The sequence below is a fragment of the Mastigoproctus giganteus genome, chromosome 6, assembly GCF_048544385.1.
Source record: "Mastigoproctus giganteus isolate SK-2022 chromosome 6, ASM4854438v1, whole genome shotgun sequence".
Taxonomy (NCBI): domain Eukaryota; kingdom Metazoa; phylum Arthropoda; class Arachnida; order Uropygi; family Thelyphonidae; genus Mastigoproctus; species Mastigoproctus giganteus.
The window spans coordinates 208,040,673-208,065,509 of record NC_143580.1 but is presented as its reverse complement, the minus strand read 5'-3'; the positions used below and the strand labels follow the sequence as shown (position 1 = coordinate 208,065,509).

Here is a 24,837-nt window from a genome sequence, read left to right as displayed (position 1 = left end):
GTCAGAACTGGAAGCGGAAATGTCTCGGGAACGTGGCAAAGAAAATCGTTCATCCGACCTTAATATAATTGTTTCAAAGATAGGATTAATACGTATACCTCTATCTCTGTTTATTGTATTCCTACTGGATGAACTAATCCGTAAACCCTCGAGCCATTTACGCTCGCAGTATCCATGTGCACGATCCAAAATAACAATGGTCGGTGTATGAATTTATATATTCTTAGACTTAAGAGTTGTAGCCTAGTGGTCAGGCGCGCGGGTGCATAAGTACACGTGCCTTGAGTGACCGGGGTTCAAGCCCTTGACTGCTGAATACGGTGCTGTTTCTTGTATTCTGTCTATTTTGTGAACTCCTCTGACCGTTTGGTTGTCCCGGAGTATAAACAGATTTTTATTTATTAAAAATTTATTATTTTTATTATTTTTAATTCATTTCTCCATTACTTTAGAAAGAGTAGAAGTAATTGCAGTGGGACGATAATTGGATGGGAGGGATTTGTCACCCTTTTTAGGAATTGGCTGGATATGAGTAAATTTCCAAGCAGAAGGAAAAACACCTTTGGAATGAGAAAGCAAAATAAGATGACATAAAACAGGAGTAAGTTCAGGGACACAGGTTTTGAGAACAAGTGGAGAAATACTATCAGGATCTGGAGCTTTTGTAGCATCAGATTCATCAAAACGATCAACATCCTTTTGACGGGAAACCACAGGATTCATTGAATGTGGTGTACTGGGAAAGGTTTGAGGTGATTTACCAAGATCAATACATGAGTTGGAAGGAAAATAGGATGCTAGCAGGTCAGCTTTATCTTTGGCTGATGTGCCAACAGAACCATCTGGTTTTGACAGCAGTGGGAACAGAGATGGGCAAAAATTGCGGCCAATAGCTTTGAAAAGAGACCAGAATGTTCAGCTACCATTTGGGCATTAAGCAAGTTTTCTACTCTTAGCCTGTTCAAAATCTAGTTTGGACTGATTAATAACTGCTTTACAAAGTATAAATAATACTTAATAATAATTTTTATTATTACGCAATGTTGCTTATAAAAACTTAGTTCTGGAAATATTTTATAATAAAAATTCAGTACTATTTTACGATTTCAGAGAATACAGGCTTAGGGGTTCGCAATAAAAATATGTTGAAAGGGGTTCACGAGTCAAAAAAGGTTGGGAACCAGTGCTGTAGGGGAATGAGAAAAACGTTATTATATCAGAAAGACATTATATTGATTTCATAAAATCAGCAACAAAAGAAGTAAAAGCTTGAAAATTTAATGTAATGCTACTAATACAATATAGTATAATCTTATTTATAATATGCACTGCAGTATTAAACAAGAAAATTATGATTGCAGAGTGCAGCAAGGTTACAATTAAATTGTAAATTTCACTACATAGGCTACATACCTAACAAGAGAATTGTTTTATACTTTAAAATAATCTGTCAAAACATGAGGTTTCAATGGTAGAGCATGTTTTAAAAGAGAATTGTGAAGGTGCGTGATAGCAGTTATTTCACTTTTGCTTTTTGGCTGTGCTTGAAAAAATCAACATACAAGTTCTGATCCTTGATGAACATATTTCACTGAAACTTCTAGTTCAACTACAGTAGGTTCCTCATCTTCATCACTACAAATTTCAGAAGATTCCAAGATACATCTGCAATGAGTTCCTCTTCATTCATGCATATCCTGAAACATTCAATGTTCGCATCCACTTCTGTGTAATCTTTGAAGCTTAAGTTTTCCTGTAAATTTAGGTGATGATGCACACACTCAAATATTTCTTCCTTATTATTGGACTGTTCTTCGCAATTAATAGAGGAAGAAGCATGCAAAATTTCACACATTGCATCATTCAAGGTGGTAAATCCATCATGTTTGAAGCAGTTGGCAATCACTTTTTCATCACTTCGTTTCATACATTGCCTGTGGGATGTCAATTTCACATTGATTTTTGCTTTTAAGACATAGCACAATTTGTTTAATAGCATTCTTCAGTAGTTTTTCTTAAACGATTTTCCTTCTATTCGTTTGTAGCGTTAATGTCCATAGCTGTATTTTCTTCACACTTTTTTGAAAGATAGACCATAACGAGTCTTAAATTTCTGGAACCATCTATCTGAACTTTTAAATTCTTCAATATCCATTTGATGCACAAACTGTTCAGCCTTAGCTTTTAAAAGATTACCATCTACCAGAATATTTTCTGCACACATCATCATTAGCCATTCCAAAAGTACCTTTTCAAGATCTGGATACTCCGCCTTTCGTGCTCAAATCCTACCTGATGCAGCAGAATTCCCTAAACTTTCAATCTTTTTCCGATCTTTCAGAATTGTGAACTCTTAGGAATGCCAAACTGTTTGGCAATGTCAGTCTTAGAATGCACACCATTATCTACAGCTTGAAAAATCCTAATTTTATTTGCAATTGGCAAAGCTGTCTGCTTTCTTGGAACCATACCAATAAACATACACACTAACTATATAAAGAACTTCAAACCGATGTTCATTTCATTACCGCACTGCAAGAGAAGAGTGGGAAATTTTAAGAAATTATTTATCATGGTCAAGCTGCAATTACTTCAGTAATTTGAAGTATTCTGTCATTTTTAAATGTGAATATTGTAATAAAAAAGTAAAAATTCAGATTAACAGGCTTAAATTTCTGCTTTATAGAGAAATCCTTTTATTTTCAAGGTCATTATATTGAATATAAAATAGCATTAGGTTAATGAGAAATTGGCCGTGACCAACCATATACAATGTTATAACGTGTTAGGACATTAAAAAGAGAGTTGCTATAAAGAGCAACTCTGTATTCTTAAATAACTAATTTGTTCTGTGGTTGCCTGATGCAAGAAAGCCTGGCTTCCTTGCATATTTTGGCCTTTACTATATTAATATTATTAATACTAATATTATATGTTAAAGAAAACTATATTTTGGGTGAATTTTTTTGAAGTATATATTATTTTTTATTTTTGTTGATAAAACAGGGGCTACTATATTAGAGCCAAGGCTATGGATAACATTCTCAAAACTTTCTGCAGAATAGTTTCTTGTGAACCAGGTGTGAATAGTCAAGTAAGTGTTATATTAGTGTAAGAATTGAATTATTGTTGGATATCAGCATCATCCAGTTTCTTGAAATTTTTTGTATTGTTGGTGGATGGTTTTTTATATAAATATAATTGGAATGAATTGAAAGTTTTCAACTGCATTCTGTAACTTCATTTTTAACTGTAGGACAGCAAATAAGCTTTTCCTCTTTCATGATCAAATTCTTTGTTGGGGTTATTCTTCTCAAACATTTCTGTGGTTTCATTGAAAAGAGAACAGATCAGTCAATTGTTTGAGGATAACCAAATAGGATGTAGTGGTATTATTTCTTCAGCATCTGCCTCCTGCCTTCTGTTTTTGCTGTGTCTACAAAACTCCTTATGTCTGCGGCACTCTTTCATAGGAAGTGCTAGGTGTTATGGCTGCTGTTACCCTAACTGTGTATAATGTATATACAGTCGAACTTCCCTATAACGAATTCAATAAATCCAGCAAAAAAATTCATTATAGAGAAATTTTGTTATACAGAGAATATCTTTTTTATTAGAAATTGTTATTTAATTAGAAAATGAATCTACATTTATTTTTAATGTATTTTATTTCAAAAACACTTATTTAAATTACGTTTACACAATTTTTGCCGGTAAGTATCACAAATTAAAAAAATCTGTAATTTTCGTTTGCACAGTTCAATTAAAAAATGTCTGATTCTCAAAGAAAACCTCACATTTGTTCAGAGCACTAAAAACATTATCAGGAACATTTTCACAAAACTGTAGACCCATACGAACCGTTTTAAAAGCTTTAATCGTTTCTTCGCGAGTCGGCTTTTCTGTGGGTTGTTCTGATGAGTCTTCAGCGTAATCGTTAATTTCTTCATGATCACGGTCGCGTTTAACACTTTTCGGCAGTATTTCATCTTCATTTGGATGGTTGTACTCAGATCTTGATCTACATAAACATAACTATCCAGTGTTATTTCGGTTTCGATGTTTCCGGACGATTCTAATAATATCCAAAAGTTTTTCAGTTGTGAAAGGGGCAGTTCATCTTGTTTGTCTAGTTGTTGTTCAACTTCTGTATTCAATGCAAATCCCGCTTTCGAAATACAATTTTGAATAGTGTATTCAGTGACATCGTTTGTTCAAACTTTTACCAGTTCAGAGATGAAATCTCCAAGGTTTAACCTTCAAGTTTCCCAATTGTAACCTTCAAGTTTCTATTTTCTGACAACGCATTGACAATCTTCATTATTATTCTCTTTTGATAATAAAATTTAAAATTTTTAATAATGCCTTGGTCCATTGGCTGGAGTTTTGACGTCACATTTGGTGGTAAAAACAACAACTTCACACTTTTAAGTTTGGCAGAAATACTGGCAGGATGTGCCGGACAGTTGTCAGTTACCAACACGATTTTCCTTTTTTCTTTTATTATACGCTTGTCTAGTTTTAATATCCAGTCTTCAAAGATATCACTTGTCATCCATATTTTTTTATTAAAGGTGTTGTCAACTTCCAAAGATTTTGTGCCTCTAAAACATCTTGGGTTTTTTGATTTTCTGATGACTAAAAGTCTTTATTTTTCACTTCCTGTCATATTTGCTCCAACTAGCACAGTGATTCTATCTTTGCTTTGTTTTCCGCCAAAACATTTATCATCCTTAAAAGCAAGTGTTCTATTCGGTAAACATTTAAAGAATAAACCCATTTTGTCAGCATTAAAAATATCCTTAGGTTCATATTCTTCCAAAACCTTCTTTAAGGTATTGTTCCTCCAACTGTTGCAATTTTCTTCGCTTACATTAACACTTTCTCCACAAATAACCTTTTTTCACAATTCTGTGGCGCTTCTTAAATTTATCTAGCCACCCAGTGCTCGCATTAAATTCTGTATGTCCCAGGGACTGTGCAAATTTCAGAGATTGTTGCTTAATTATTGGACCCGATATTGGTATATTCTTTTCATGTATCATTTGCACCCATTTTAAAACAGCGTTATCAACATCTTCATATATACACAACTTAATTCACTTTTTGTCTGCTCCTCCTTCAATTGCATTTAAAATTGATTCTTGATTTTTTAAAATCATAGATAAGCTGCTTGCTGGTATGCCATATTTCTCCACAATATCTTTTTTCTTAAAGCCCTGGTCAATATCATGAAGAATCTTTACTTTATCATTAATACTTAAACACTTTCTCTTCGACATTGTTTCCGCAAATGTAAAAATTACTGGACTGCCGCTCTTGCCAATACATACACCATAAACTTCGCTGCGCTGACCATATAGTGAATTGTTAGTACCGCCTACTCAATGACAGTATCAACAGTATCATGTGACCTTTCCTATCAATCACTTTTAAGAAATATACAACTTTCATTCATATATACACGAAAGAAAATTTACGGTTAATGTATGCTGTATGTTACTTTTCAGAAAGAAAAAAATACAAGAGCATATAGCCTATGTGATTGATGACAAATTGTTCTAAAAGAACAAAATTAAGAAAAAAAAAAAAAAAAAATCATTGAAACCATGTGCTGGGAGTCCAGTTAGATGAGAACGGACATATCATATAATGATTGACAAGAAGGTCACATGGTATGGTTGAGGTGAGACGCGAGTGTCACTCAGTAGGCATTACTAAAAACCAACTATGGTAGCATTCTAAGTATTGCCACCGCAGCACACTAAATGCTTACCGCAGCGAATTTTGTTTTCCCTTGAGCCAACATCAATTTACAAATCTACCCTATTTATTGTAAAGTTTATGACCACTTTTAAGAAAACTCATTTGGTTTTAAAACTGTAACAAAAATGAAACAAAGACCCTCCTACGGGCGTCAATGGCCACAAGTATTCACTAAAAGGATGATTAATTCCAGACCCTAATGCGCAATTTTGGAGGGAAGGAGGCCGTATATTTGAGCGGCTGTTTAGCAGTAAATGCTTGAAAATCTTCAAAAATGCTTTTACTAATTTTTTTTAAAAATTCGTTATAGAGAGACTAACACTTCGCTATATGGGGTTAATTTTACATGTAATTTCGTTTCAAGGTGCAATGTTTTGTGAAAAAATTCGTAATATATAGAAATTCGTTAAATAGAAGTTCCACTGTATTTGTAAAAATTAATACTATTTAATTGTGAGTGATTCAGATGAGGTTATTCATAATGAGTTTATCTTAATGACAGATATATGTTGTTTTCCTCATCCTTATAGTAAACTCCTGAATCCTAAAAGTAAGTCTCTTTGAGTTGCTGATTATCAGTTTACAGTAGTTTTTACTGTAAACTTATGAAATTATGTTGCTATTCCTTTACACAATTTCAGGTTGGATTTTTGCTACTGATTTTTCTAGTAGAATTCACTTCCAAAATGGTCAGTCTCTAACAGTTTTCTCTCAGTGGAATTTTTCTTAAGCAGCTTCATCCCCTCTTCAAGTCAGTGCTTAATTTTATATTATGATTTCTGAATATTGTTAATTTTTGTAAATGTAATATTGTCTATTCTGTTAACTATAAATTCATTGACTAAGACCTGAAGTTTTGTTTAACTTTATTCCCCAAGCTTACTCAGGATTGCCTTTAATTTCGAGAATAGAATTGTGAGATTTGTTATTCATTCAGTGTGTATGTGTTTAAGCAGTGTTTTATTTAATTAGCATAATATTTTACCCTATGAGGAGTGTTATTCTCTTATTTTTCTTATTGGTTTAATTTACCATGTTTACATTTTTAAAAATTTTTTTTTATTGTATTTTTAACCAAAGTAAATTCTGCTAGAATCCTGTTTTGTTATGTAAACCTCTGGACACCATTATGGAGCATGTCAGTTTCCCTAATATAAAAGTTCAGAGTAATACAGCTAACCATGACTTGGTTTGTTGCATATACATTTTAAAAATCAGACCATTATTAACAATCACTGTACTCCACAGTAAGTATTATTAATTGTTAGTGGACTACAAACAGTTCACTGTAAATTTTTACCTCCATGATTCTATAAGTAAATAGTTTATAATTCTGTGTATATTAGCATAATATTCACAAAAACAGAGTATTATTATTATATGATCTTTAACATCTTTAAACTCCCAGCTGTCCTTCATGCTTGACCATTTACTAGCATCATAATACATCTAGTTTAATTTATAAATTAACACTTTTTTTGGTTTAGAAGAAATTACAACATTTGCTTGACACTTTTCATCCATATTGAGATGGACTAGAAACTTTTAAACAATTTTTTAAATGTTCAGTTAATGCATAACATGATCTGAGATGTGGTATGATGACATGATCATGACTTGGCATGTGATGCAGCATATGGCTGCATAATGTTTTATACTAGAATAATTATATGCATGATTGCAAATAATTCCACTACCTGAATTTTTAAACTGTTTGCTTATTAAATCACAACAGCTAACAAAAAATTGAGTTCACATTATATTAAGAACTTACTTTATCGATGTTATGAATTTCAAATTAAAATAAAGATAACATGCTCGAGAAAATGTATAACAAATGGATAAAATGGATTTCACATTTTATCCATTCTTTTGAATGCAAAGGCTTGAATCTATTATCTTCTCTTAATGATAGTTAAGATCAAGAATAATAAGCCTAATATCTAAATACTAAAAATTGTATATTGTTATTTATTGTATGGCTAAAATTTTCAGTGTACATGTTAGTTGTCTAAAGGTTTAATATTAGAATTTTTACTTTATAGATAATATCACTTGGAGCAGGATTTGATTCAACATACTTCAGATTAAAATCATTTAATTTATTTTTGCCTGGTCTTCGCTATGTTGAGGTTTGTATATAATTATTAAAAACTTTCAAGCTTATGTTATTTGAGAAGGTTGTTAGGTGCTATTCAAAAAAAATGAGAGAGAGAGAGAGAGAGAGAGAGGAGGGGTGACTCCCAGCAATGTTATGGCCATAAAAATCTAATTTGACTTACAAGGGACTGATTTACTGCTTTAAAAATTAATAAGCAAAAATATACTTGGCATTTTAATATTGCACTGATCAAATTATTAAAACATCTATAATTTATATTGTAAACAAAAAAATTATAAAAACACACCATGATATTTAAAAAATCATATTCTACAACCATGAATTCAAAAATACAGAATAATGGCCAGTCAAATGTAGTTAATACATATGTTAAACAGAAATCTACAAACTGCTCTTAGTAGCATAAAAACTTCTATTTCCAATATGCAAATTAATGGAATAGCATGCTCTGTTGTCTACATTGTTGTGTGTTGACAGTTACACTTGGATATCTGGTCATCATCTTCAGGACAGAAGACAAGACTGGAGCATTCTGCTTTATCTGTAGAGTGATATTATGAGAAATCTATCTTAGCTTTGCACTTTTGGAAAGACACTAAACATGATGCTTAGTGTCCTGGAATGTTTCAAAATCTGGCTCCTCTCAATCCCAGAGGGTGCCAGATTTTAAAGTTTACTGTACTTGTATATCTGTTGATGGCAGTATAGATACTGCCATCAACAGAAATATATTTTTCACAGGTTGAATACTGATTACTTTCTTTTAGATCCAATCTGATGGTACACCACTCTGCATTGCTTATCTTTAAAAACTGTACAAACTCTTTTTCCGTATAGAGGAAGATTTTGTATGGGATGTTGAAATCATTAGTCTATTTTATCTCATTAGAATAATAACCTAATAAGAGTTATTTATGAAATGTACATGATAAGAGTTAATTTATGGTTAGTGATCATATTTTATATAATTTTAATATATTTTCAGTGAAGTCTATGAAAAAGCATTGAGTGGTTTAAGAAACATGTCCAGATTATTTTGCTAAAATTTCAGTATTATATCTCTTCTATGACATCATAAGTAAAATTATAAATTAATTAAATTAAATTAATACAAAAATTTCAACCAGAGAATATATAGTGCTAGTAAAAGTGTTTAATCCTGTGACAGTATTATTTTTTGTTTATTTATATTTTATTATAAAAAAAAAAGTGAAGACTTAATTCGAAATTTTTCTTGTTTAAAATGCTTAGTCAACTGCTGTTGGTAATAATAAGTAGTCTAGATATAGGCACTGGTGTTCAAAGAAAGGCATCGCCTAGGAATTTCACATTTCTAACCCTTTTTCGTGATGGTATGTTACATTAATGAATAGCATCACAAATATAAATATAAACAAAAGATATTTATTAATAGTTAAGGCAAAGCTAAGTAATATTTCACAGGTGCTCTCAAAATATTCCAAAATGAGCATTTGCAACCTTTATACAACAGTTTTGGTAAACACAACAATTATGGCTGAAATCTTATCAGAAGCCCTCAGTTTGCTTCAGTTTATCATTTTAAATGGAAAACAAAATGAAAAGTTCATCAGGTACAAACTGATATTTAGTTGAACCACCTCTGGCCCTGATAACAGTAGCACACCGTCGAGGCATTGACAAGATCAATTTCTGAAGATAATCAACTTATAGTTTGTGGTTCCAAACACGAATTATGGCTTCCTGAAGTTCACGAAGGGTTTTTGGTTTCTTTCTGACAACTGCAGATTCCACATGATGCGAACAGTTCTCTATAGGATTCAGGTCTGGGCTGTTTCCTGGCCAGCTAAGAGTTGTAATGGACCATTCTTCTAACCATTTTTTCACCTGTAACAAATGTAAACACATTACCGTCGAACCTCTAATGCAGAAATGAAGCTAAAGTAACTATAGAAGTGCCTACTTACACTTTTCGCCCGATGACAAGGAGCAGAGTCGTCCTGAAAGATGCAGTTGCTTGGCAGGTTGAAATGGTCTCTAATGGTTGGCAGCAATTTGCCTTCCAGTATAGCCAGGTATCCATTGGCATTTACAGAACCTTTTATAAACTGCAGGTGACCTACTCCATGATACGAAATGCACCCCCATATCATTTGGCTGATAGGGAATTTCACTGTAGACACCATATGGTCTGGATGGTATTCTTCACCATGTCTACAGCAAATTGTTTGTCTCCTTCCCATCAGAGTCATGCAGATTGAATTTCTTCTCATCCCAAGCAATAACTGACTTCCACTGCTCGGGGGTCCATTCGACATGCTCCTTACACCAAATAAACGTTCCCTTTTCATTTTTTGCGTAAGGAGGGGCTTTCTTCTTAGGATGATGGGCTACAAGTCCATTTTTGAAGAGGCATCTTCTGACTGTTACTGCACTTGCTACCATTCCTGTATGTTCTTCCCATTCTCTTTTCAGCTCAGACGAAGAAGTTTTACGGTTTTTAAGGCATAAGCGCTTCAAAACGCAGTCCTGTTTTGCTGTAGAGACTCATTTGCATCCAGTTCCTTTTTTCCTATCAGCAGAACCAGTATTCTTGAGTTTGGAAAGAAATCTATTCACTGTTGACTGATTACAAGACCCTCTATAAGCAATATGATGGGAAGAACATCCTTCCTCACATAAAGCAACAATAGCACTCTTTCTTTGTGGTATCAACTGCATGTAACTCACCATACTGACACAAGCAAGGAATGACCGCAACTCTTGCAGAACGTGCTTATATAGCTGAAAGTAACAGCTGATGCAATATTACATCATCACCTATGTGTTGTCAATCTTGTCTGATGCAATCTCTAAGAAATATTGCCATATACTTACATTATTCGGGCGACAATTACAATTTTAAGGGGTGATGCACTTTCTTTGAACACCCGTGTGTGATGTATATAGTTATATTACACTGCTACAATTAACAGTTCAAAATCATAAACAAAACAGAACTCAAAGATGTGATTTTGTCCTACCACTTATACTGGTTTCTGTATATTTTATTTTATCTGTGACCTAGATATTTTATTATGAGAAAAGTGTGTGTGTGTGTGTGTGTGTGGGAGAGAAAGTAGGAGAGTGTATATGTGTTCACTTTTTAAATATAAGATGTTTACTGTTATTTAGGTTGATTTTGACCAAGTTGTGAGGCGGAAGATTGCTTTAATTAAGCAAAATATAGAGCTAGAAAATATGATTGGTGCGAATAAGCAGTCAGCTACAGAGAAAGATTTTGGCATAGGTATTATTTGTATTTGGTTTCATCTCAACTTGTTTAAATTTAATTTTCTGTTTGGTTTCTGTGTGGAACTTTGAAAGGATGGAGTTTAATTTTTGCAGTCAGTGTTCAAAATTAATTATGTCTGCTATTGTTCATTTTCTATTCTACACAGACATGTTATGGTGCTAATTTCCTTGTAGACCATTTTGTCAAATCTTCCTTGCTTAAATGTTTAAATGGTTTGTGCTTCACAGCTTTCTCAAACTTTAAGTGCTTTCAAACCATTTTTTCCATCTGTATAAATTGCACATGGGCTGATGGCAATGGCTCACTGTAATTTCTACAAACAGAGTGGAATACTTAGAAAGTTACCTTGCACTAAATTTGAAAATGAACTGCCTGATTGGGACATTACACAGGACATAAATGTAAAATTATAAACATATTACTGGAAATCTATCAGATTTTAAATTTTATTGCTGTTAAATTAAGCAAACAAATTATTTTTGTTACTTTCTATTTGTAACTAGAAAAATGATTAAACTTATACAGTTGAGTTTCAGTATGAACTCAACTGTATAAGTTTAATCATTAATGAAATCAGTATGAACCTTCTTTGTTAAAAAAAAAAAAAATCCATGATTTGTTAAATTACAATAATAATTTAAATCATTACAAAGTTGCTCAACCTCCTCTGCTAGGTAATTATATTTTAAAAATATTTTTTTTTGCATGCTGACTTTGTATTTGAATCCCAGATTCTAGATTTTTCGCTTCACATTTACTAAGTTTCTTTTACTCGTATATGCAAGATTTAATGTCTTTAATCAAAAATGTATATACTGCTTAGAAAAATAAGTAAATTGAAGAAGTTGTATGGTGTCATAATGTATGAAGAAAAGTGCTGTAAAGCCTTTTGATCTGACTAGTATCCCAGTGAGTTCAATGGTAGTGGGGAATAGACAGGATCTTGCAGACTTCTAAAAAGGTATGAGTGCCAATGAGTGTTTTTCAGGTGCTACAGCAGAGAGGATAGCTGCACTTGTTGAGTGTTCAAAGACTAGTTGCATGTTAGTCTTTAATGAATGGAAAAATACCCAGAAAACATCCATGAACAGATGCAGCTGCAGACAAAAATGTAAGCTAGCAGAGTGAGATGCATAATGTCTGGAGCAAATTATCCAGTGTAATCATTGCCAAATGAGAGGATGACAGTTAACCTCTGCATTTAATGCTGGAGCAATACAAGGTATCAGTACCTGCATCATATGAAAAACCCTACAAAGACTGTGCTGTGGGAATAGGAAGCCTTTACAGAAGTCACTGAGATCAGACACCATCTAAAAGATATGACTGCATTGGTACCAGGAACACAAAGGATGAATGCAGGATAACTGGAGGTAGGTCACGTGGTCCATTGAATCTTGAATTATGCTTGAAGTGTGCATGTGGAAGAAACTACACATTGGACCATGTGACTTGCCTCTGGTTCTCCCGTGTTTATCCCTGTATATGGGGATATTTTCAAGATGACAATACAACCACCTAGTGGCGTAACTAGGTTGAGGCAGGTGGGCACATGCCCTGGGCTCAAAATTTGGGGGTACGCCTTTTTATTGTTAAAAAAAGCAAAAATTCCAAAAGAACAGTTTCAAGGAGCGCCATTTTTTTATTTGCGCTAGATGCCATCAACCCTAGTTATCCTGCTACAACCACCCCAAATGGTGAAAGAGTAGTTTGAGGAAGGCTTCAAGTGTCTACCCTGGCAAGCTGAATCCATGGATCTAAATTCCATTGATCTTTTGTGGGATTGAACTGGAAAGGTGTGTTTATCAGTTCAATCCTCTGCTTGCATCATTCCAGAAATTGAGGGAAGTTTTGTTAAATGAACGTCCAATATTCCACGTATCACTTTTGAGCACCTTGTTGACTCCATGCTACATTGTGTTGGAGCAGTGATTTGGACTGGCATCAGTCTAAATGCTATTAGTTCATGGTCCTAATAAAGTGGCCAGGTAGTGTATCAATGATGAATGGGAACTTTTCCAGTAGAGATAATGAAGTAATTATCTCACTGTGCAAGTGTAGCAGTACTTGCCTTTACTCCTGTATCCTCCTCCCCATGCTGCTTTAAGATCTGTCAATGAGGATCTTCTGTTTTGGATGCACTGATGGATTAGAAATCTGTCTTGCGCTGCAGAAGATATTCATGGATGTCCTCTTCCTTTCTTTCTGTTTAGACTGCCAGTTTCTGATAATTTTTGTAATAAATGTGCCACTGTTGACTGATTACAGTAACTCCTTTTAGGTATTTCATGTGTAGAATGTCCCTCTGCATTCAATGCAGTGGAAACACTTTTCCTATGGTGTTAATTGTGAAAACATAGCCACTGGAATAGCATGGAATACTGGGCTTGTGGCATATGCACTGTATTTATATTGCCACTAGGGTGATGCAATCACGGCATTATCTAAGAGCTTGCTAGAGATAAAGACAGTGCAATAAGGTAATGGTATTACAAAACATATATGATATACTGCCAAATTTCACAGAAATTTGGCAAATTTTGCAAGTGATGCAATTTTTTTGAACAACACCACTGTACATAATATTATTCTACAGCACATTCATTCATTAGAATGAATGTTCATTATAATAATACTGTTAATTTTAGCATATGCATTATATATTTCCCTTTTAAAATTCATTGTCCGAGACTTCTTAATCTTTATTCTGTATTTGACCTTCATTGGTTTAAAATCACTTTAATTTGCTTACTTAATCAAGTTCATTTGTTTTTTCTGTTGCCCTCCTAGTTCAAAAACCACTCACTTGAACTTTTGACTTTCTCATTTCACCAGTATAACTTTCCTAACAGCAAAATTATTTTTCTTGGTGATTTTTAATTTCCATGACTCAACTGGCTCCAATCTTCTAGCTGTATAGATCCAGCTGGTAGAGATGCTGAGGCTTTTATTATTACTATTCATCTAACAGTCTTGATCTTTTCCTCATCAGTAACCTTTTAAAGTATACTGTTAATGCTAGTTGTCCTCTGTGTACAACCTCTAGAAGAGAAAAACTGAATGTCCTTCTTAAACCCAGTTCTGTTTTATTACTTGAAAAGAATAGTGCTGCACCAATGTTCATTTTCAACAGTACTCAGATGTGAACACTTGTTTACTGGAGATAATCATGACTTGTATCCTTTCTTGGCATCAGCATATCAGTAATATTTTTTCTTTGCTTCAAAAACATAAAAATTTATCTGTTGCTTTCAATGTTATTTTCTTCACAAATTTCCTCTATCATGGAATATTATTCTCACATCTGTTGTGTTGCCTCCAGAATTCCATTTCTGTCGCATGAGTTTCTATATGTTTTCCTGTAGAAAGTCATTGATCAACTTTTAGATGTCTTACTCTAGTTTTAGAGCTTTTTTTTTTTTTTTTTTTAATTTTAAATAATATAGATTCTTATTTCATTTTTATGATAATTTTTTTTCACGTTTTAGTATTTGCAGGAAAAGATTATTTTCTTCTGGGAGTTGACTTGAGGAATTTGAAGAGCTTGCAAAATATGTTGGAGGAAATTAATATTGACTATAATATTCCAACACTGGTTTTTTCAGAATGTGCCATCACCTATGTGGATCCTGATAGGTATTTAATGTACAGACAAGATGTGGCAATAAATTTTTCAGATTGTTGTAATAAAAAAACACAAAGTGAATGAGCTCAAAAATGGTTTTATTTTTATTCAAAGTAATTATCACCTGATTGAATGCACTTATTACACCATTCTAAAAGTTTCTGAAAAGAGTCAGCAAAGATATCCAAAGAGATGATGTTGTATTTTCTTTATGTTCTCATCTATGAATGTCCTAAAAGCAGCTCTTTCCTTTGAGGGTAGTTTTCACCTTGAGAAAGAAAAAGAAGTCCACTGGTGCTGGGTCAGGAGAGTAGGGTGGATGGTTGATACTGTATAAAATGCCATGTTTCATCAGAAATGTCTTTACAACAAATTTAGAATGAGCAGTGGCATTGTTGTGCAACAAGAATCAGCTGCCTTTCTTTTTTAAAAATTACAGCTTCACCCAGGAAATGTGCTTCAATAGTCTTTGAAGCACCTGTACGTAGAACACAGCATTGGTTCTCTCCCTTTCAGGTAGAGATTCCTTGTGAATACCCTGTTTGTTGAAAAACATAATCAGCATCATCTTGATCCTGGACTTTTTTAAACGAAACACTCTGGGTTCATGATGATTTTGAAACCCACTGCATGCTCTGGCACTTCATCTTTGGATCATACTGAAATACCCTGCACCCATCTACAGTTACAATACAGCCAAATAAATTAGGATTGCCTTGACAAGTCTGGGTGGAGTCTTTGAATGATGACACTCTTCGTTGCTTCTACTCATCCATGAGGTTGCGTGGCACAAATTTTGCACAGACCTTTCTTTTCCCTAATCATACAGAATTTGACAAATCTGATAAGCAACTTATCAAACATCATTCTGAGGATCAAATGACCATCTCTTACTATAATTTCCTGATTCTTTACAATTCTGTCTTCATTTCAAAAGGTTGATGGGTGCCCACTCCTTTCTGTCATCACAAACATCCTTTTTTTAACTGCTCAAACCATTCAAACACATGCTGGTATGGCTTAACATTTCATCACCATAAACAGTTTTTAACATTTCAAATATTTCTGTTGCAGATTTTCTCAGTTTAAAGCAAAATTTGATATTTGTTCATTGCTCCATTGTTAATGTTCCATGTCATGATTTTGCTCCATTGCAAAATCATGACATGGAACTTTTCACCACTAATGAAACTGGTTGTTATTTGCAACCTGTCAGCCTACTGGACAATTTCTGTACCACCATCTGTTGGAGAAAGTTTGAACTACATCATACCATTTCTGTTTATTTTTAAAATCATTGAACGTGACAGCAACAGCGCCATTCCAGGAACTTTATTGCCACACCTTGTATGTACTTTCATGAAATTAAAATTCCAATGTGTATAAAATGTATATTTTTTCATATATGATTGCCATACATTAAGCTACAAATTAAAAAATTAAATGAAGTCGATCAAAATAATTTAATTAATTATTTTTAAATAATTCAAAAATGAAGAACCTATCTAGGTTCTTGATTTTTAATTGCTTAAAATATAATGTACACGTATTACATTTCAGGTATGTTTCAAATAATGTACCTCAGTGGTTAAAACTTCTGTACTCAAGAAGTGGTGATCAAAATCTCCTCCACATGTGCATGTGCTGGATAGCTGCGAAGTGAAATTTGTGTAGCAGTCTTTTTAGGGATAAAGAAAGTGGGGATCCACAGAGACCAACAAAACATGCAGTTAAAATTTAGTTTCTATCCAACTTTTCTTCTTTAGTAATGCCAAAAATATGCTTTCATATGTATAGATTTTTGTTCGGGGATGGAGCTTTTAAGATCAGCAAAACACACTGAAAATTTAGTATTGGAACAACTTTTTCCTTCTCAAGTAATGCTTAAACTTCCAAACTTATTGGTGCATTATAGCCTTAGTTGCTAATGCGCCAATAAAATCCAACAACCCAACCAACCAACCATCCAAACTTATACAGTTCCTGTAGGGACTGCTATCAAATCAGAATTGATCCTAAAACTTCTAATATTTTTAATAAAAAAAATTAAGATAAATTGCATATCCACATTCCCTATTTTTAAACGTTCTTCAGTCTCCTCAAGCTTGAGAACTTGTGACCTTAATCACAATTTTATGCCATTCTAATCTACCTTCACCCCTTCTTGAGGCTTCTTCTAGGGTTATTCCAGTTATTTTAGTGATCTGATCAGTCCATCTTGTAAGGAGTAACCCTCTTCTTCTTTTTCTTGTTACTCTACCAAACAAAATTGTTTTCTCTAGATTATCATCTTGTCTCTTATGTGTCCAAAATACTGCAGGATACTGAAATAACAGATACTTTGTCTGTTATTTCAGTCAGCCTGGTCTTAATTTTGAGTTGGTTCACTAATCTCTGATTTGTTCTTTTCTCCATCCAACATATTCTAAGTATCCTTCTCCAACACCACATCTCAAAGCTGTTTACTTTAATTCTGTCAGCAAGGTTGATAGTCCAACTTTCAGCTCTGTAGAGCACAGTTGAGAATACTAAAGTTGTTACTAGTTTAGTTGTGCTGTTTTGTGAGCTATTTCTATCTTTCCATATTTTTTGTAGGTTGGCCATAGCTCGTCTCCTCACAGCAAGTCTTCTTGAGATTTCTATTTGGCATCCTCCTTTGCTGTTGATCATTGCCCCCTAGATACACAAAATGATCCACATCCATTATGTCAATGCCAGCTGGGGAATCTGTTCTGCTGTTAATTCTCTTACATTTCATCTTATTTCTGTTAATGCTGAGGCCATGAGTGATGCTTTCACATTGTACCCCGTCAAGTGAAGACTTCAGTTCTTGGTCATTTTTACCAGTTAAGACCTCTGCATATCTCAGATTTATGATTACTTTCTGATTGATGTTTACACTTCCAATCCAACTATTTCAAGCCTTCATGATGTTTTCTCCACATAGATTATACACTCCTGGAGAGAGGATGCATTTATCTGATGTCTCTTTCTGTTTTGAACCTTTCTGAGAATGAGTTTTCTGTTCTAATTGCTGCTTTGTTATAGAGTTGATATGTCATAGAGTTGCTTAATTAGATTCACCAAGTGAGCCAGGATGCCCATATGAGCTGGTCATAGTTTTCCATAGAATGTCCTATTTCACAAAATCAAAGGCCTTGGGTGTAATCAACAAAGCACATGTGAAAGGTCTTTCACATGTGTTTTGTTGATTGCTCGTAAATTCTTTTGCCTTTTCGATCAAATGTTTGATGTTTGCTATCTGATCCCTTGTCTCCCTTCCAGGCCCGAGCCCATCCTGTTCATTAGGCAGCTGACCATCAGTGTATTAATCGATCCTTTTCTTTATAATGTAAAATAGAATTTTGCCTGCATGTAATATCAAAGCAATTGTTTGATAATTACAGGTTGACCCTCACTAATCCGGCCAACGGTAATCCAGTTCCACTGTTAATTCGGACATAATTTCCGCGAACGTAATTTCAAATTTCCCAGGTCGGTGCACCGACCTGCCGCTACTGTTTTGGTGGTGTTGGTTGCAGCTGTTGGCATGAACTTGTAAGCACTGGCAAGCCATTCCTACTTGTTTTTCTGCATTTATTATTATAACCTGCTCACATTTAGCCCCAGCCATGGTTCCAGTGAATAAAGGAAGTGCCTTTCGTTGTGTAAAGCGCAAACACTGTTCATTGTCCATAACAGATAAAGTTGAACTTCTGAAAAAACTCGACAGCAGTGTGTCTGTGAGAAGTTTAACTCTGCTTAGTTGTAAATTCCAGCAATTTTTTCTCGGTTCCTCTTTTTTATTAATTTTCCTTTAGCCATTCCTTTTTAGATTTTTTTTTTTTTTTACAACACACTTATACTTGCGGAAAACACAATATGATAGATAATACAGTGCGCTAACGAACTTGTTTTCACAAACAATACTGGCAAACTTATTGTGATGTTTGAGAGTTTATTTTATCGCAATTAGTTTTATTGCAGTGCATGCGATAAACTAATCACAAACGACTGTTATATGTATGCCCAGTGGTGAGCTATAGTGGGCTCGCATGGGCTTGCAAGAGCCCATTATTTATTTATTTTTTTTTAAATTTGCGAGCCCATTGTTGAGATTTATTTTACAAATGAAATCCTGAATGCAATTATTGAGTATCCAGAACCGAAACTGCATTGGGGCGAGCAGTACCCCATTCCCAGCATTTTAATGGCGCAGTCGATCGGTTATGTATTTTAAAATTGCTTCATTTTTGATTTAATTACAGTCGGACCTCTGTTTAACGAACTTCTTTATAGCGAATTTTTTTGATTCCCTTTGGTAATTACATAAAATAGTTTCCATTGAACAAAGAAAATTTCCATGAAACGAACGGATTAGGAGAGACAACTGCGTATGCATTGTTCTCATCTCTGGCCTTTAAGCAATTTAGGTAATTAGAAAGTGCGAATTAAGGGTGAAAGGGATTACCGTTTCACAATGTTAGTGGTGTCTGTAAAACCTATGCAGTCACATACCGAGAAGTCGCGCTAGTCAATATACTTTCCATAGCCAGTCAGAGGATTAAGAAGATTCTCGACACGGATAGCCTCTGGTCAACCTGTGTTGTGGTTCCCCTTTACTTCGATAAACGGACATATGTTTTTTGGAGAAGTGAGTGATCCACACCTTCCAGTAAATTTCTCTTGTCTGTGTTTACATGGTCACAGTAGCTGAATATCCGTGTGATTCCGACATTTTGCACTGTATTCAAAGAACTAGTGACAGTAGCAACATAGAGTGGGGGATTGAGGCAACTAAGATATTATATAAACTTTACGAAGATGAAATGCTGGCAGATTTTGAAACTGTGTCGAGCCTTTCACTGTGTAGAAAATGTTCTAAAATATAATGGCATACAGGTAATAATAAAAAAAAAAAACTGTATCACCAATCTCCAAAAAACTAGCACGAATTAAGGATGATTGCTAAAGAACTTGATGTGGAAACTGTAAAGATCGGTCGTGTGTTCGGGCCACGATGAGCAGCTTGTAGCTTGCGGATGGCAATTGTGGGCTGGAGGAATTATCCCGCTTTGTGCAAACATTTTGAATCAGAAGTTAAATATTCCGGATTATTAAATCAACTTTTAAATTTGGAATTTCTTAACCATTTAGCACTAATGATTGACATCCTGCAGGAGTTCTCTTACCTTTCAGAGGTGTTACAGAATCACTACGGTAAAAGCAGATAAATTAGTTATTCGAACTATCGATGCTATTGCTAACTTGAAAAATTCTGAAGGAAATTATGAAGGCAAAATTGAGAACACGTTGAAGTGGAAAGAATTTGAAGGAATCAAAATTGAAAGTAAAAAAATTACATTGTGACAAGTTATTAAATGCATTGTTTTATCCTTAAAGGATAACTTATTAATGGAACAGGGTGATTTTAAATTAAATAAAGAAAATAACGATACCATTGAAATAAATTTTAAACATATTCTACCCGAAATCGTGAATTTGAAAGAACTTTTGAAGTCTCAGTGGAAAGACAGTGAAAACCGAATAAGAAATTTAAGTTTTCTGATAAAATATGAAATAAAAATTAATGATTTTAGAGATTTTGTCGAAGACAGTTTATCTTTAAAATCGAGTGAAATTACCTTTTCAATTAAGAAAGCCAGAAATATCTTTGAAACCATTGCCATTAGCAGTGCTGAAGCTGAGCGAGCTTTCAGCTAATGAATACTATTGAGTGAATGAATGAATAATGTTAACAATTAAACATATTGAAATGGAAAACCATTGCTTCGATTTGATCCGGATCATTACTTCAAATCATTCCTCTGTAATCATCGCTCAGCTATTGAGCAAAGCAAAAGATCGACAACAAATATTAATAAAGAAGTAAATTGGCAATTTTTAGAATAAATTTTTCTTGAATATTTGTGAAATAATTTTTTTTCATGTAATCTGTGATTTTTTGTGTACTTTTTCTAGAAAGTTTGTTTTTTATGTAATATTTGTTTTTATATTGTGGAATGCTTTGTGATAGTTTTTGTTATTTGTGATATGGGAAATATTTCATGTTATTTTTTATTCGCAATATTAAAATTTTATCATGAAAAAAATATATCCATTATATTTCTCTGGTTGTGCGTATGCCAAGCATGCGCGATAGATGGTTTATACGAAACGTCCTTAGCGTTTCTTTTAGGCATTTGGATTTGTATATATCGATTACGAAATAAAAGCGCTTTATTATTGTAAATATTTTATTGATCATTCACAGATTTTCATAATTTCTGGAAGACAAGATACAATGGATTTATGATGACTAAAGTAAGAGATGTATACTTGCGAGTGCAACATATCTAAATATCTCTGTAAAATAGCACCGATTGATGTACCGATCTTGTAGTTGAAGCCACATACGCAACTGTTAGGGGCACCTAACAATGGAATGTAACGAAAATGCGAGACGAAAAAAATAAATTGTTGACAAATATTTGTATTGTTGAAATCATACTTATTGCAGTAGTAACTTCAGGAAGCATGATTGTAACGTCATACTATTCAATAATTCTAAAATGTTAAAACTCCAGACACTGTCGTATCCAGTTATAATCGTAAGGCGACCAGGTTTTTAAAGTTTTTTTTTTAGATAGACCTAGGAATATTTTACCCATTCACTTATACGCATGGTTAAGGGGGTAATAAGCCACATCTGTCCCTCCCCCCCAAATTCGCCCCTGACTCGAGATATCATACCGATCACGAAAAATGCATCACGCACTATAATCACAGTACTAGTATTGCGAGCATGGGAAGCGCCTCTAGTGGAAGCCGCGGATGACGTCACTTCCGTGACCGATCAAATTTACTCGGTAGAAAGTCGGAAAAACTGCGAGCCCATTGTTAAAATATTCACAGCTCACCACTGTGTATGCCGTAATAGCATCACACGTATGTGGCTGACACGGCTTCTCAAGAAATAAAGTAACCTACTGGGCCACGTCAGCCACATATATGCGAAACTAAAAAAAAATTTTTTTTTTTTTTATATTTTAAGCGAAAAAACAACAACACTGACATTACAATATTTATTTTAGAATTACTGATTAAATGATTTGCTAAATATTTTTTGGCCCCTGCAGAATTTTTTTTCTTTAACGAGCTCGGCAGTCAACGTGCTGAAGGTAGGATGAGGTGGTTGTTAGCTGTTGGGTAAACTGTATGTGTTAAAATAACCACCGATGATCCAGCCAACTCACTAATCTGGCACCCCCACAGGTCCCAACGCTGCTGGATTAGTGACAGTGGACCTGTACTGCATTTGTTTGGATCTCCTTTTTTGTGTATTAGGATAAATGTGGATTTGGCCAAGTCATCAGGCCAAGATCCAGTTCTCCAGATTTTGTTACATAGGTTATCAACTGTGTTTAGCCCTGCATTACCAAGATGCCTTAACATTTCTGCACACATATCATCAGACCCTGTACTTTTCCATCTACATTTGTTGTGGCCTTTTTTATTTCTGTTATTGATATGTATGGTTCTAATTTAGAGGTGTTATTGAAGCAATCTCGATATCTTTGTAAAGGTCTTTGCAGTAATTTCTCCATCTCATGAGTATTTTCTTTCATTTTATTCATAAACAGCTATTTTTATCATTTACATTACCAATTCTTGGATGGAATATCTTGTTTAGTATTTTTATTTTTGTAGAAGTCTTTAGTTTCTTTTTTATATTTGATGATTTTTAAATGCTACAAATTTTTAAAAAATTAAAGATTTGTAACATTCAAAAAAATTGCTTAGTGTTCTTTTTTCAATTTTTAATATTAATTTTATACCTTGTATTTATAAATTGTTATTTTTAATTTGTTATTATACATTGTTATTATAAATTGTCATTTATTTATTCCAGAATTTGAATTTTAATAACTTTGCAAACTTTTATCTTATTGGTGAAAGATAAAATGAATTGAATACATGGGCTGTGTTAGGGTAACTAAGAGTAGAAACAGGTGCATGTATACTTGTATGTACACCAATGCTAGGAGTATAGTTAATAAATTCGATGAGCTTGAAGTGCTAGTCAAGACATCATATGAAGACATCATATTGTTGGGATATCAGAAACATGGCATCACACAGACATAAGCAGTGCAGAACTGGAATTTGGGGAGTACAACGTGTACAGAAAGGATAGACAGGACAGGAAGGGAGGAGGGGTTATGCTGTTAGTTAAGAAACACATAAAATCTAAGGAAGTGCATCCAATTGATGTTGGTGGACAATGCAATGTTGAGTCTGTTTGGTGTGACATAAGCCATGGGAAAGGAAAAATGAGAGTAGGAGTGTGTTACAGACCTAATGAATCTGATGAGTATAATGAGCAATTGTGCAGAGAAATAGAGTGGGCCAGTAAATTAGTGCCTTATAATGGGGGATTTTAATTTCCCGGATATTGACTGGAATTTGTGGGTTGGTCACTCTCACACACTAGCAAGGCTTTTGTGGATTTATTGGATGATTGTTTTCTACAGCAGCATGTTCGGGAGGCAACTAGCGGGAGTAACACTCTTGATCTGATTATCGGTAATGATTCTTCATGCATCAAGAATCTGCAGATAAAGGAACCACTAGGTGGCAGTGATCATAGGGTGCTGAAGTGGGATTTACTCAAAGAGGTAACTACCATCAAGAGTAAAGGGAAGGGTTTTTGCTTTCGTAAAGGTGACTATGGTGGTCTGAGACAGTATTTAAATTCTATACGGTGAAACCAACCGATGATGTTACCAACCAACAGCAAATTCAAAATCGGAAGCATTCAAAGAATTAATCTTGGAAGCTACTAGGCTTTACATACCAACTAAGAAATATTGTTCAAAGTTTAGGCCTAAATGGATGTCAGATGAACTAATGAGACATGTGGGAGAGAAGAAAAATGCATGGGATACATATAAATTAACATGTGACACAGAAGCCTATGATAGATATAAGCTGGTCTGTAACCAAGTTACAAAGGAGGTTAGGCAGGCAAAGGCAGATTACGAGAAATCTTTGGCAAAGGATGCAAAGAAAAACAGCAAAGAGTTCTTTACTTATGTAAACTCTAGAAGGAAGGGGATGAATCAGATTGGTCCACTTGATATCGATGGTTCAACTGTTGATGATCCTGCTCAGGTAGCTAACAAAATAAATGAATATTTTGCATCGACATTCACACGTGAGGAGTAATTCAGGGAGGGGAATGCCAGAGGTGTATTCAACTCTGGCAGTAAGCTAGATAATCTTGTAACAAGTGAGAATAAAGTGGAGGATAAATTGTTGAAGATAAACATAAGAAAGGTACCTGGGGTGGATGGAATCTATCCAGTTATATTAAAGAAGGCAGCAAAGGAAGTAACGAAACCCGTAGCCATAATTATGAGAGCTCCCCTGGACTCAGGGGAGGTACCCATGGACTGGAGATGTGCAAATGTGATCCCAATCCGCAATGGAGGATCAAAGGGAGACACAGGTAATTACAGACCTGTTAGTTTAACTTTTGTTCCAGGAAAATTAATGGAGGCACTGGTTAAAGAAGCATTGCAGGATCATCTAGACAAGACTTCAGTTATAGCTCGGACACAGCATGGGTTTGTTAAGGGGAAGTCTTGTCTGACTAATTTGATTGGATACTATGATGTAGTCACAAAGGGACTGGATGCAAAGAATAACTTTGATATCATATATTTGGATCTTAGAAAAGCCTTTGATACTGTTGCACATGGAAGACTGCTGCACAGATTGGAGCAGTGTGGCATTGGAGGCAAATTGCTGCTATGGATAAAGGGATGGTTGAGTGGGAGAAGACAGAGAATGGTTTGTTTGTTTGTTATTTGGTTTTTAGGAGCATTAGCAACTAAGGCCATATTGCTCCGGGATATGCGGTGGTCATTCCTTGACCTTTCCGCATACTCCGTATTTGGTGGTGACGGGCTCGAACCCCGGTCTAATCAAGAAGCATGTGCTACGCACTGCTGCTCCTTCCCACCTGGCTACGGAGGCGCCCAAGAG

The 24,837-nt window shown here is 34.4% G+C and overlaps 1 protein-coding gene across 1 annotated transcript in view; it reads left to right on the top strand.

Moving 5' to 3' along the window:
• LOC150084911 (tRNA wybutosine-synthesizing protein 4-like) overlaps positions 1 to 24,837 on the top strand; it is a 156,719-nt gene that overhangs the window by 45,355 nt on the left and 86,527 nt on the right. The window contains exons 4-7 of the mRNA XM_090375637.1: positions 3,007 to 3,094; positions 7,812 to 7,898; positions 11,042 to 11,156; positions 14,651 to 14,798. Of these exons, the coding sequence (XP_090231763.1) occupies positions 3,007 to 3,094; positions 7,812 to 7,898; positions 11,042 to 11,156; positions 14,651 to 14,798 (438 nt within the window). The remainder of the gene's footprint in view (positions 1 to 3,006; positions 3,095 to 7,811; positions 7,899 to 11,041; positions 11,157 to 14,650; positions 14,799 to 24,837) is intronic.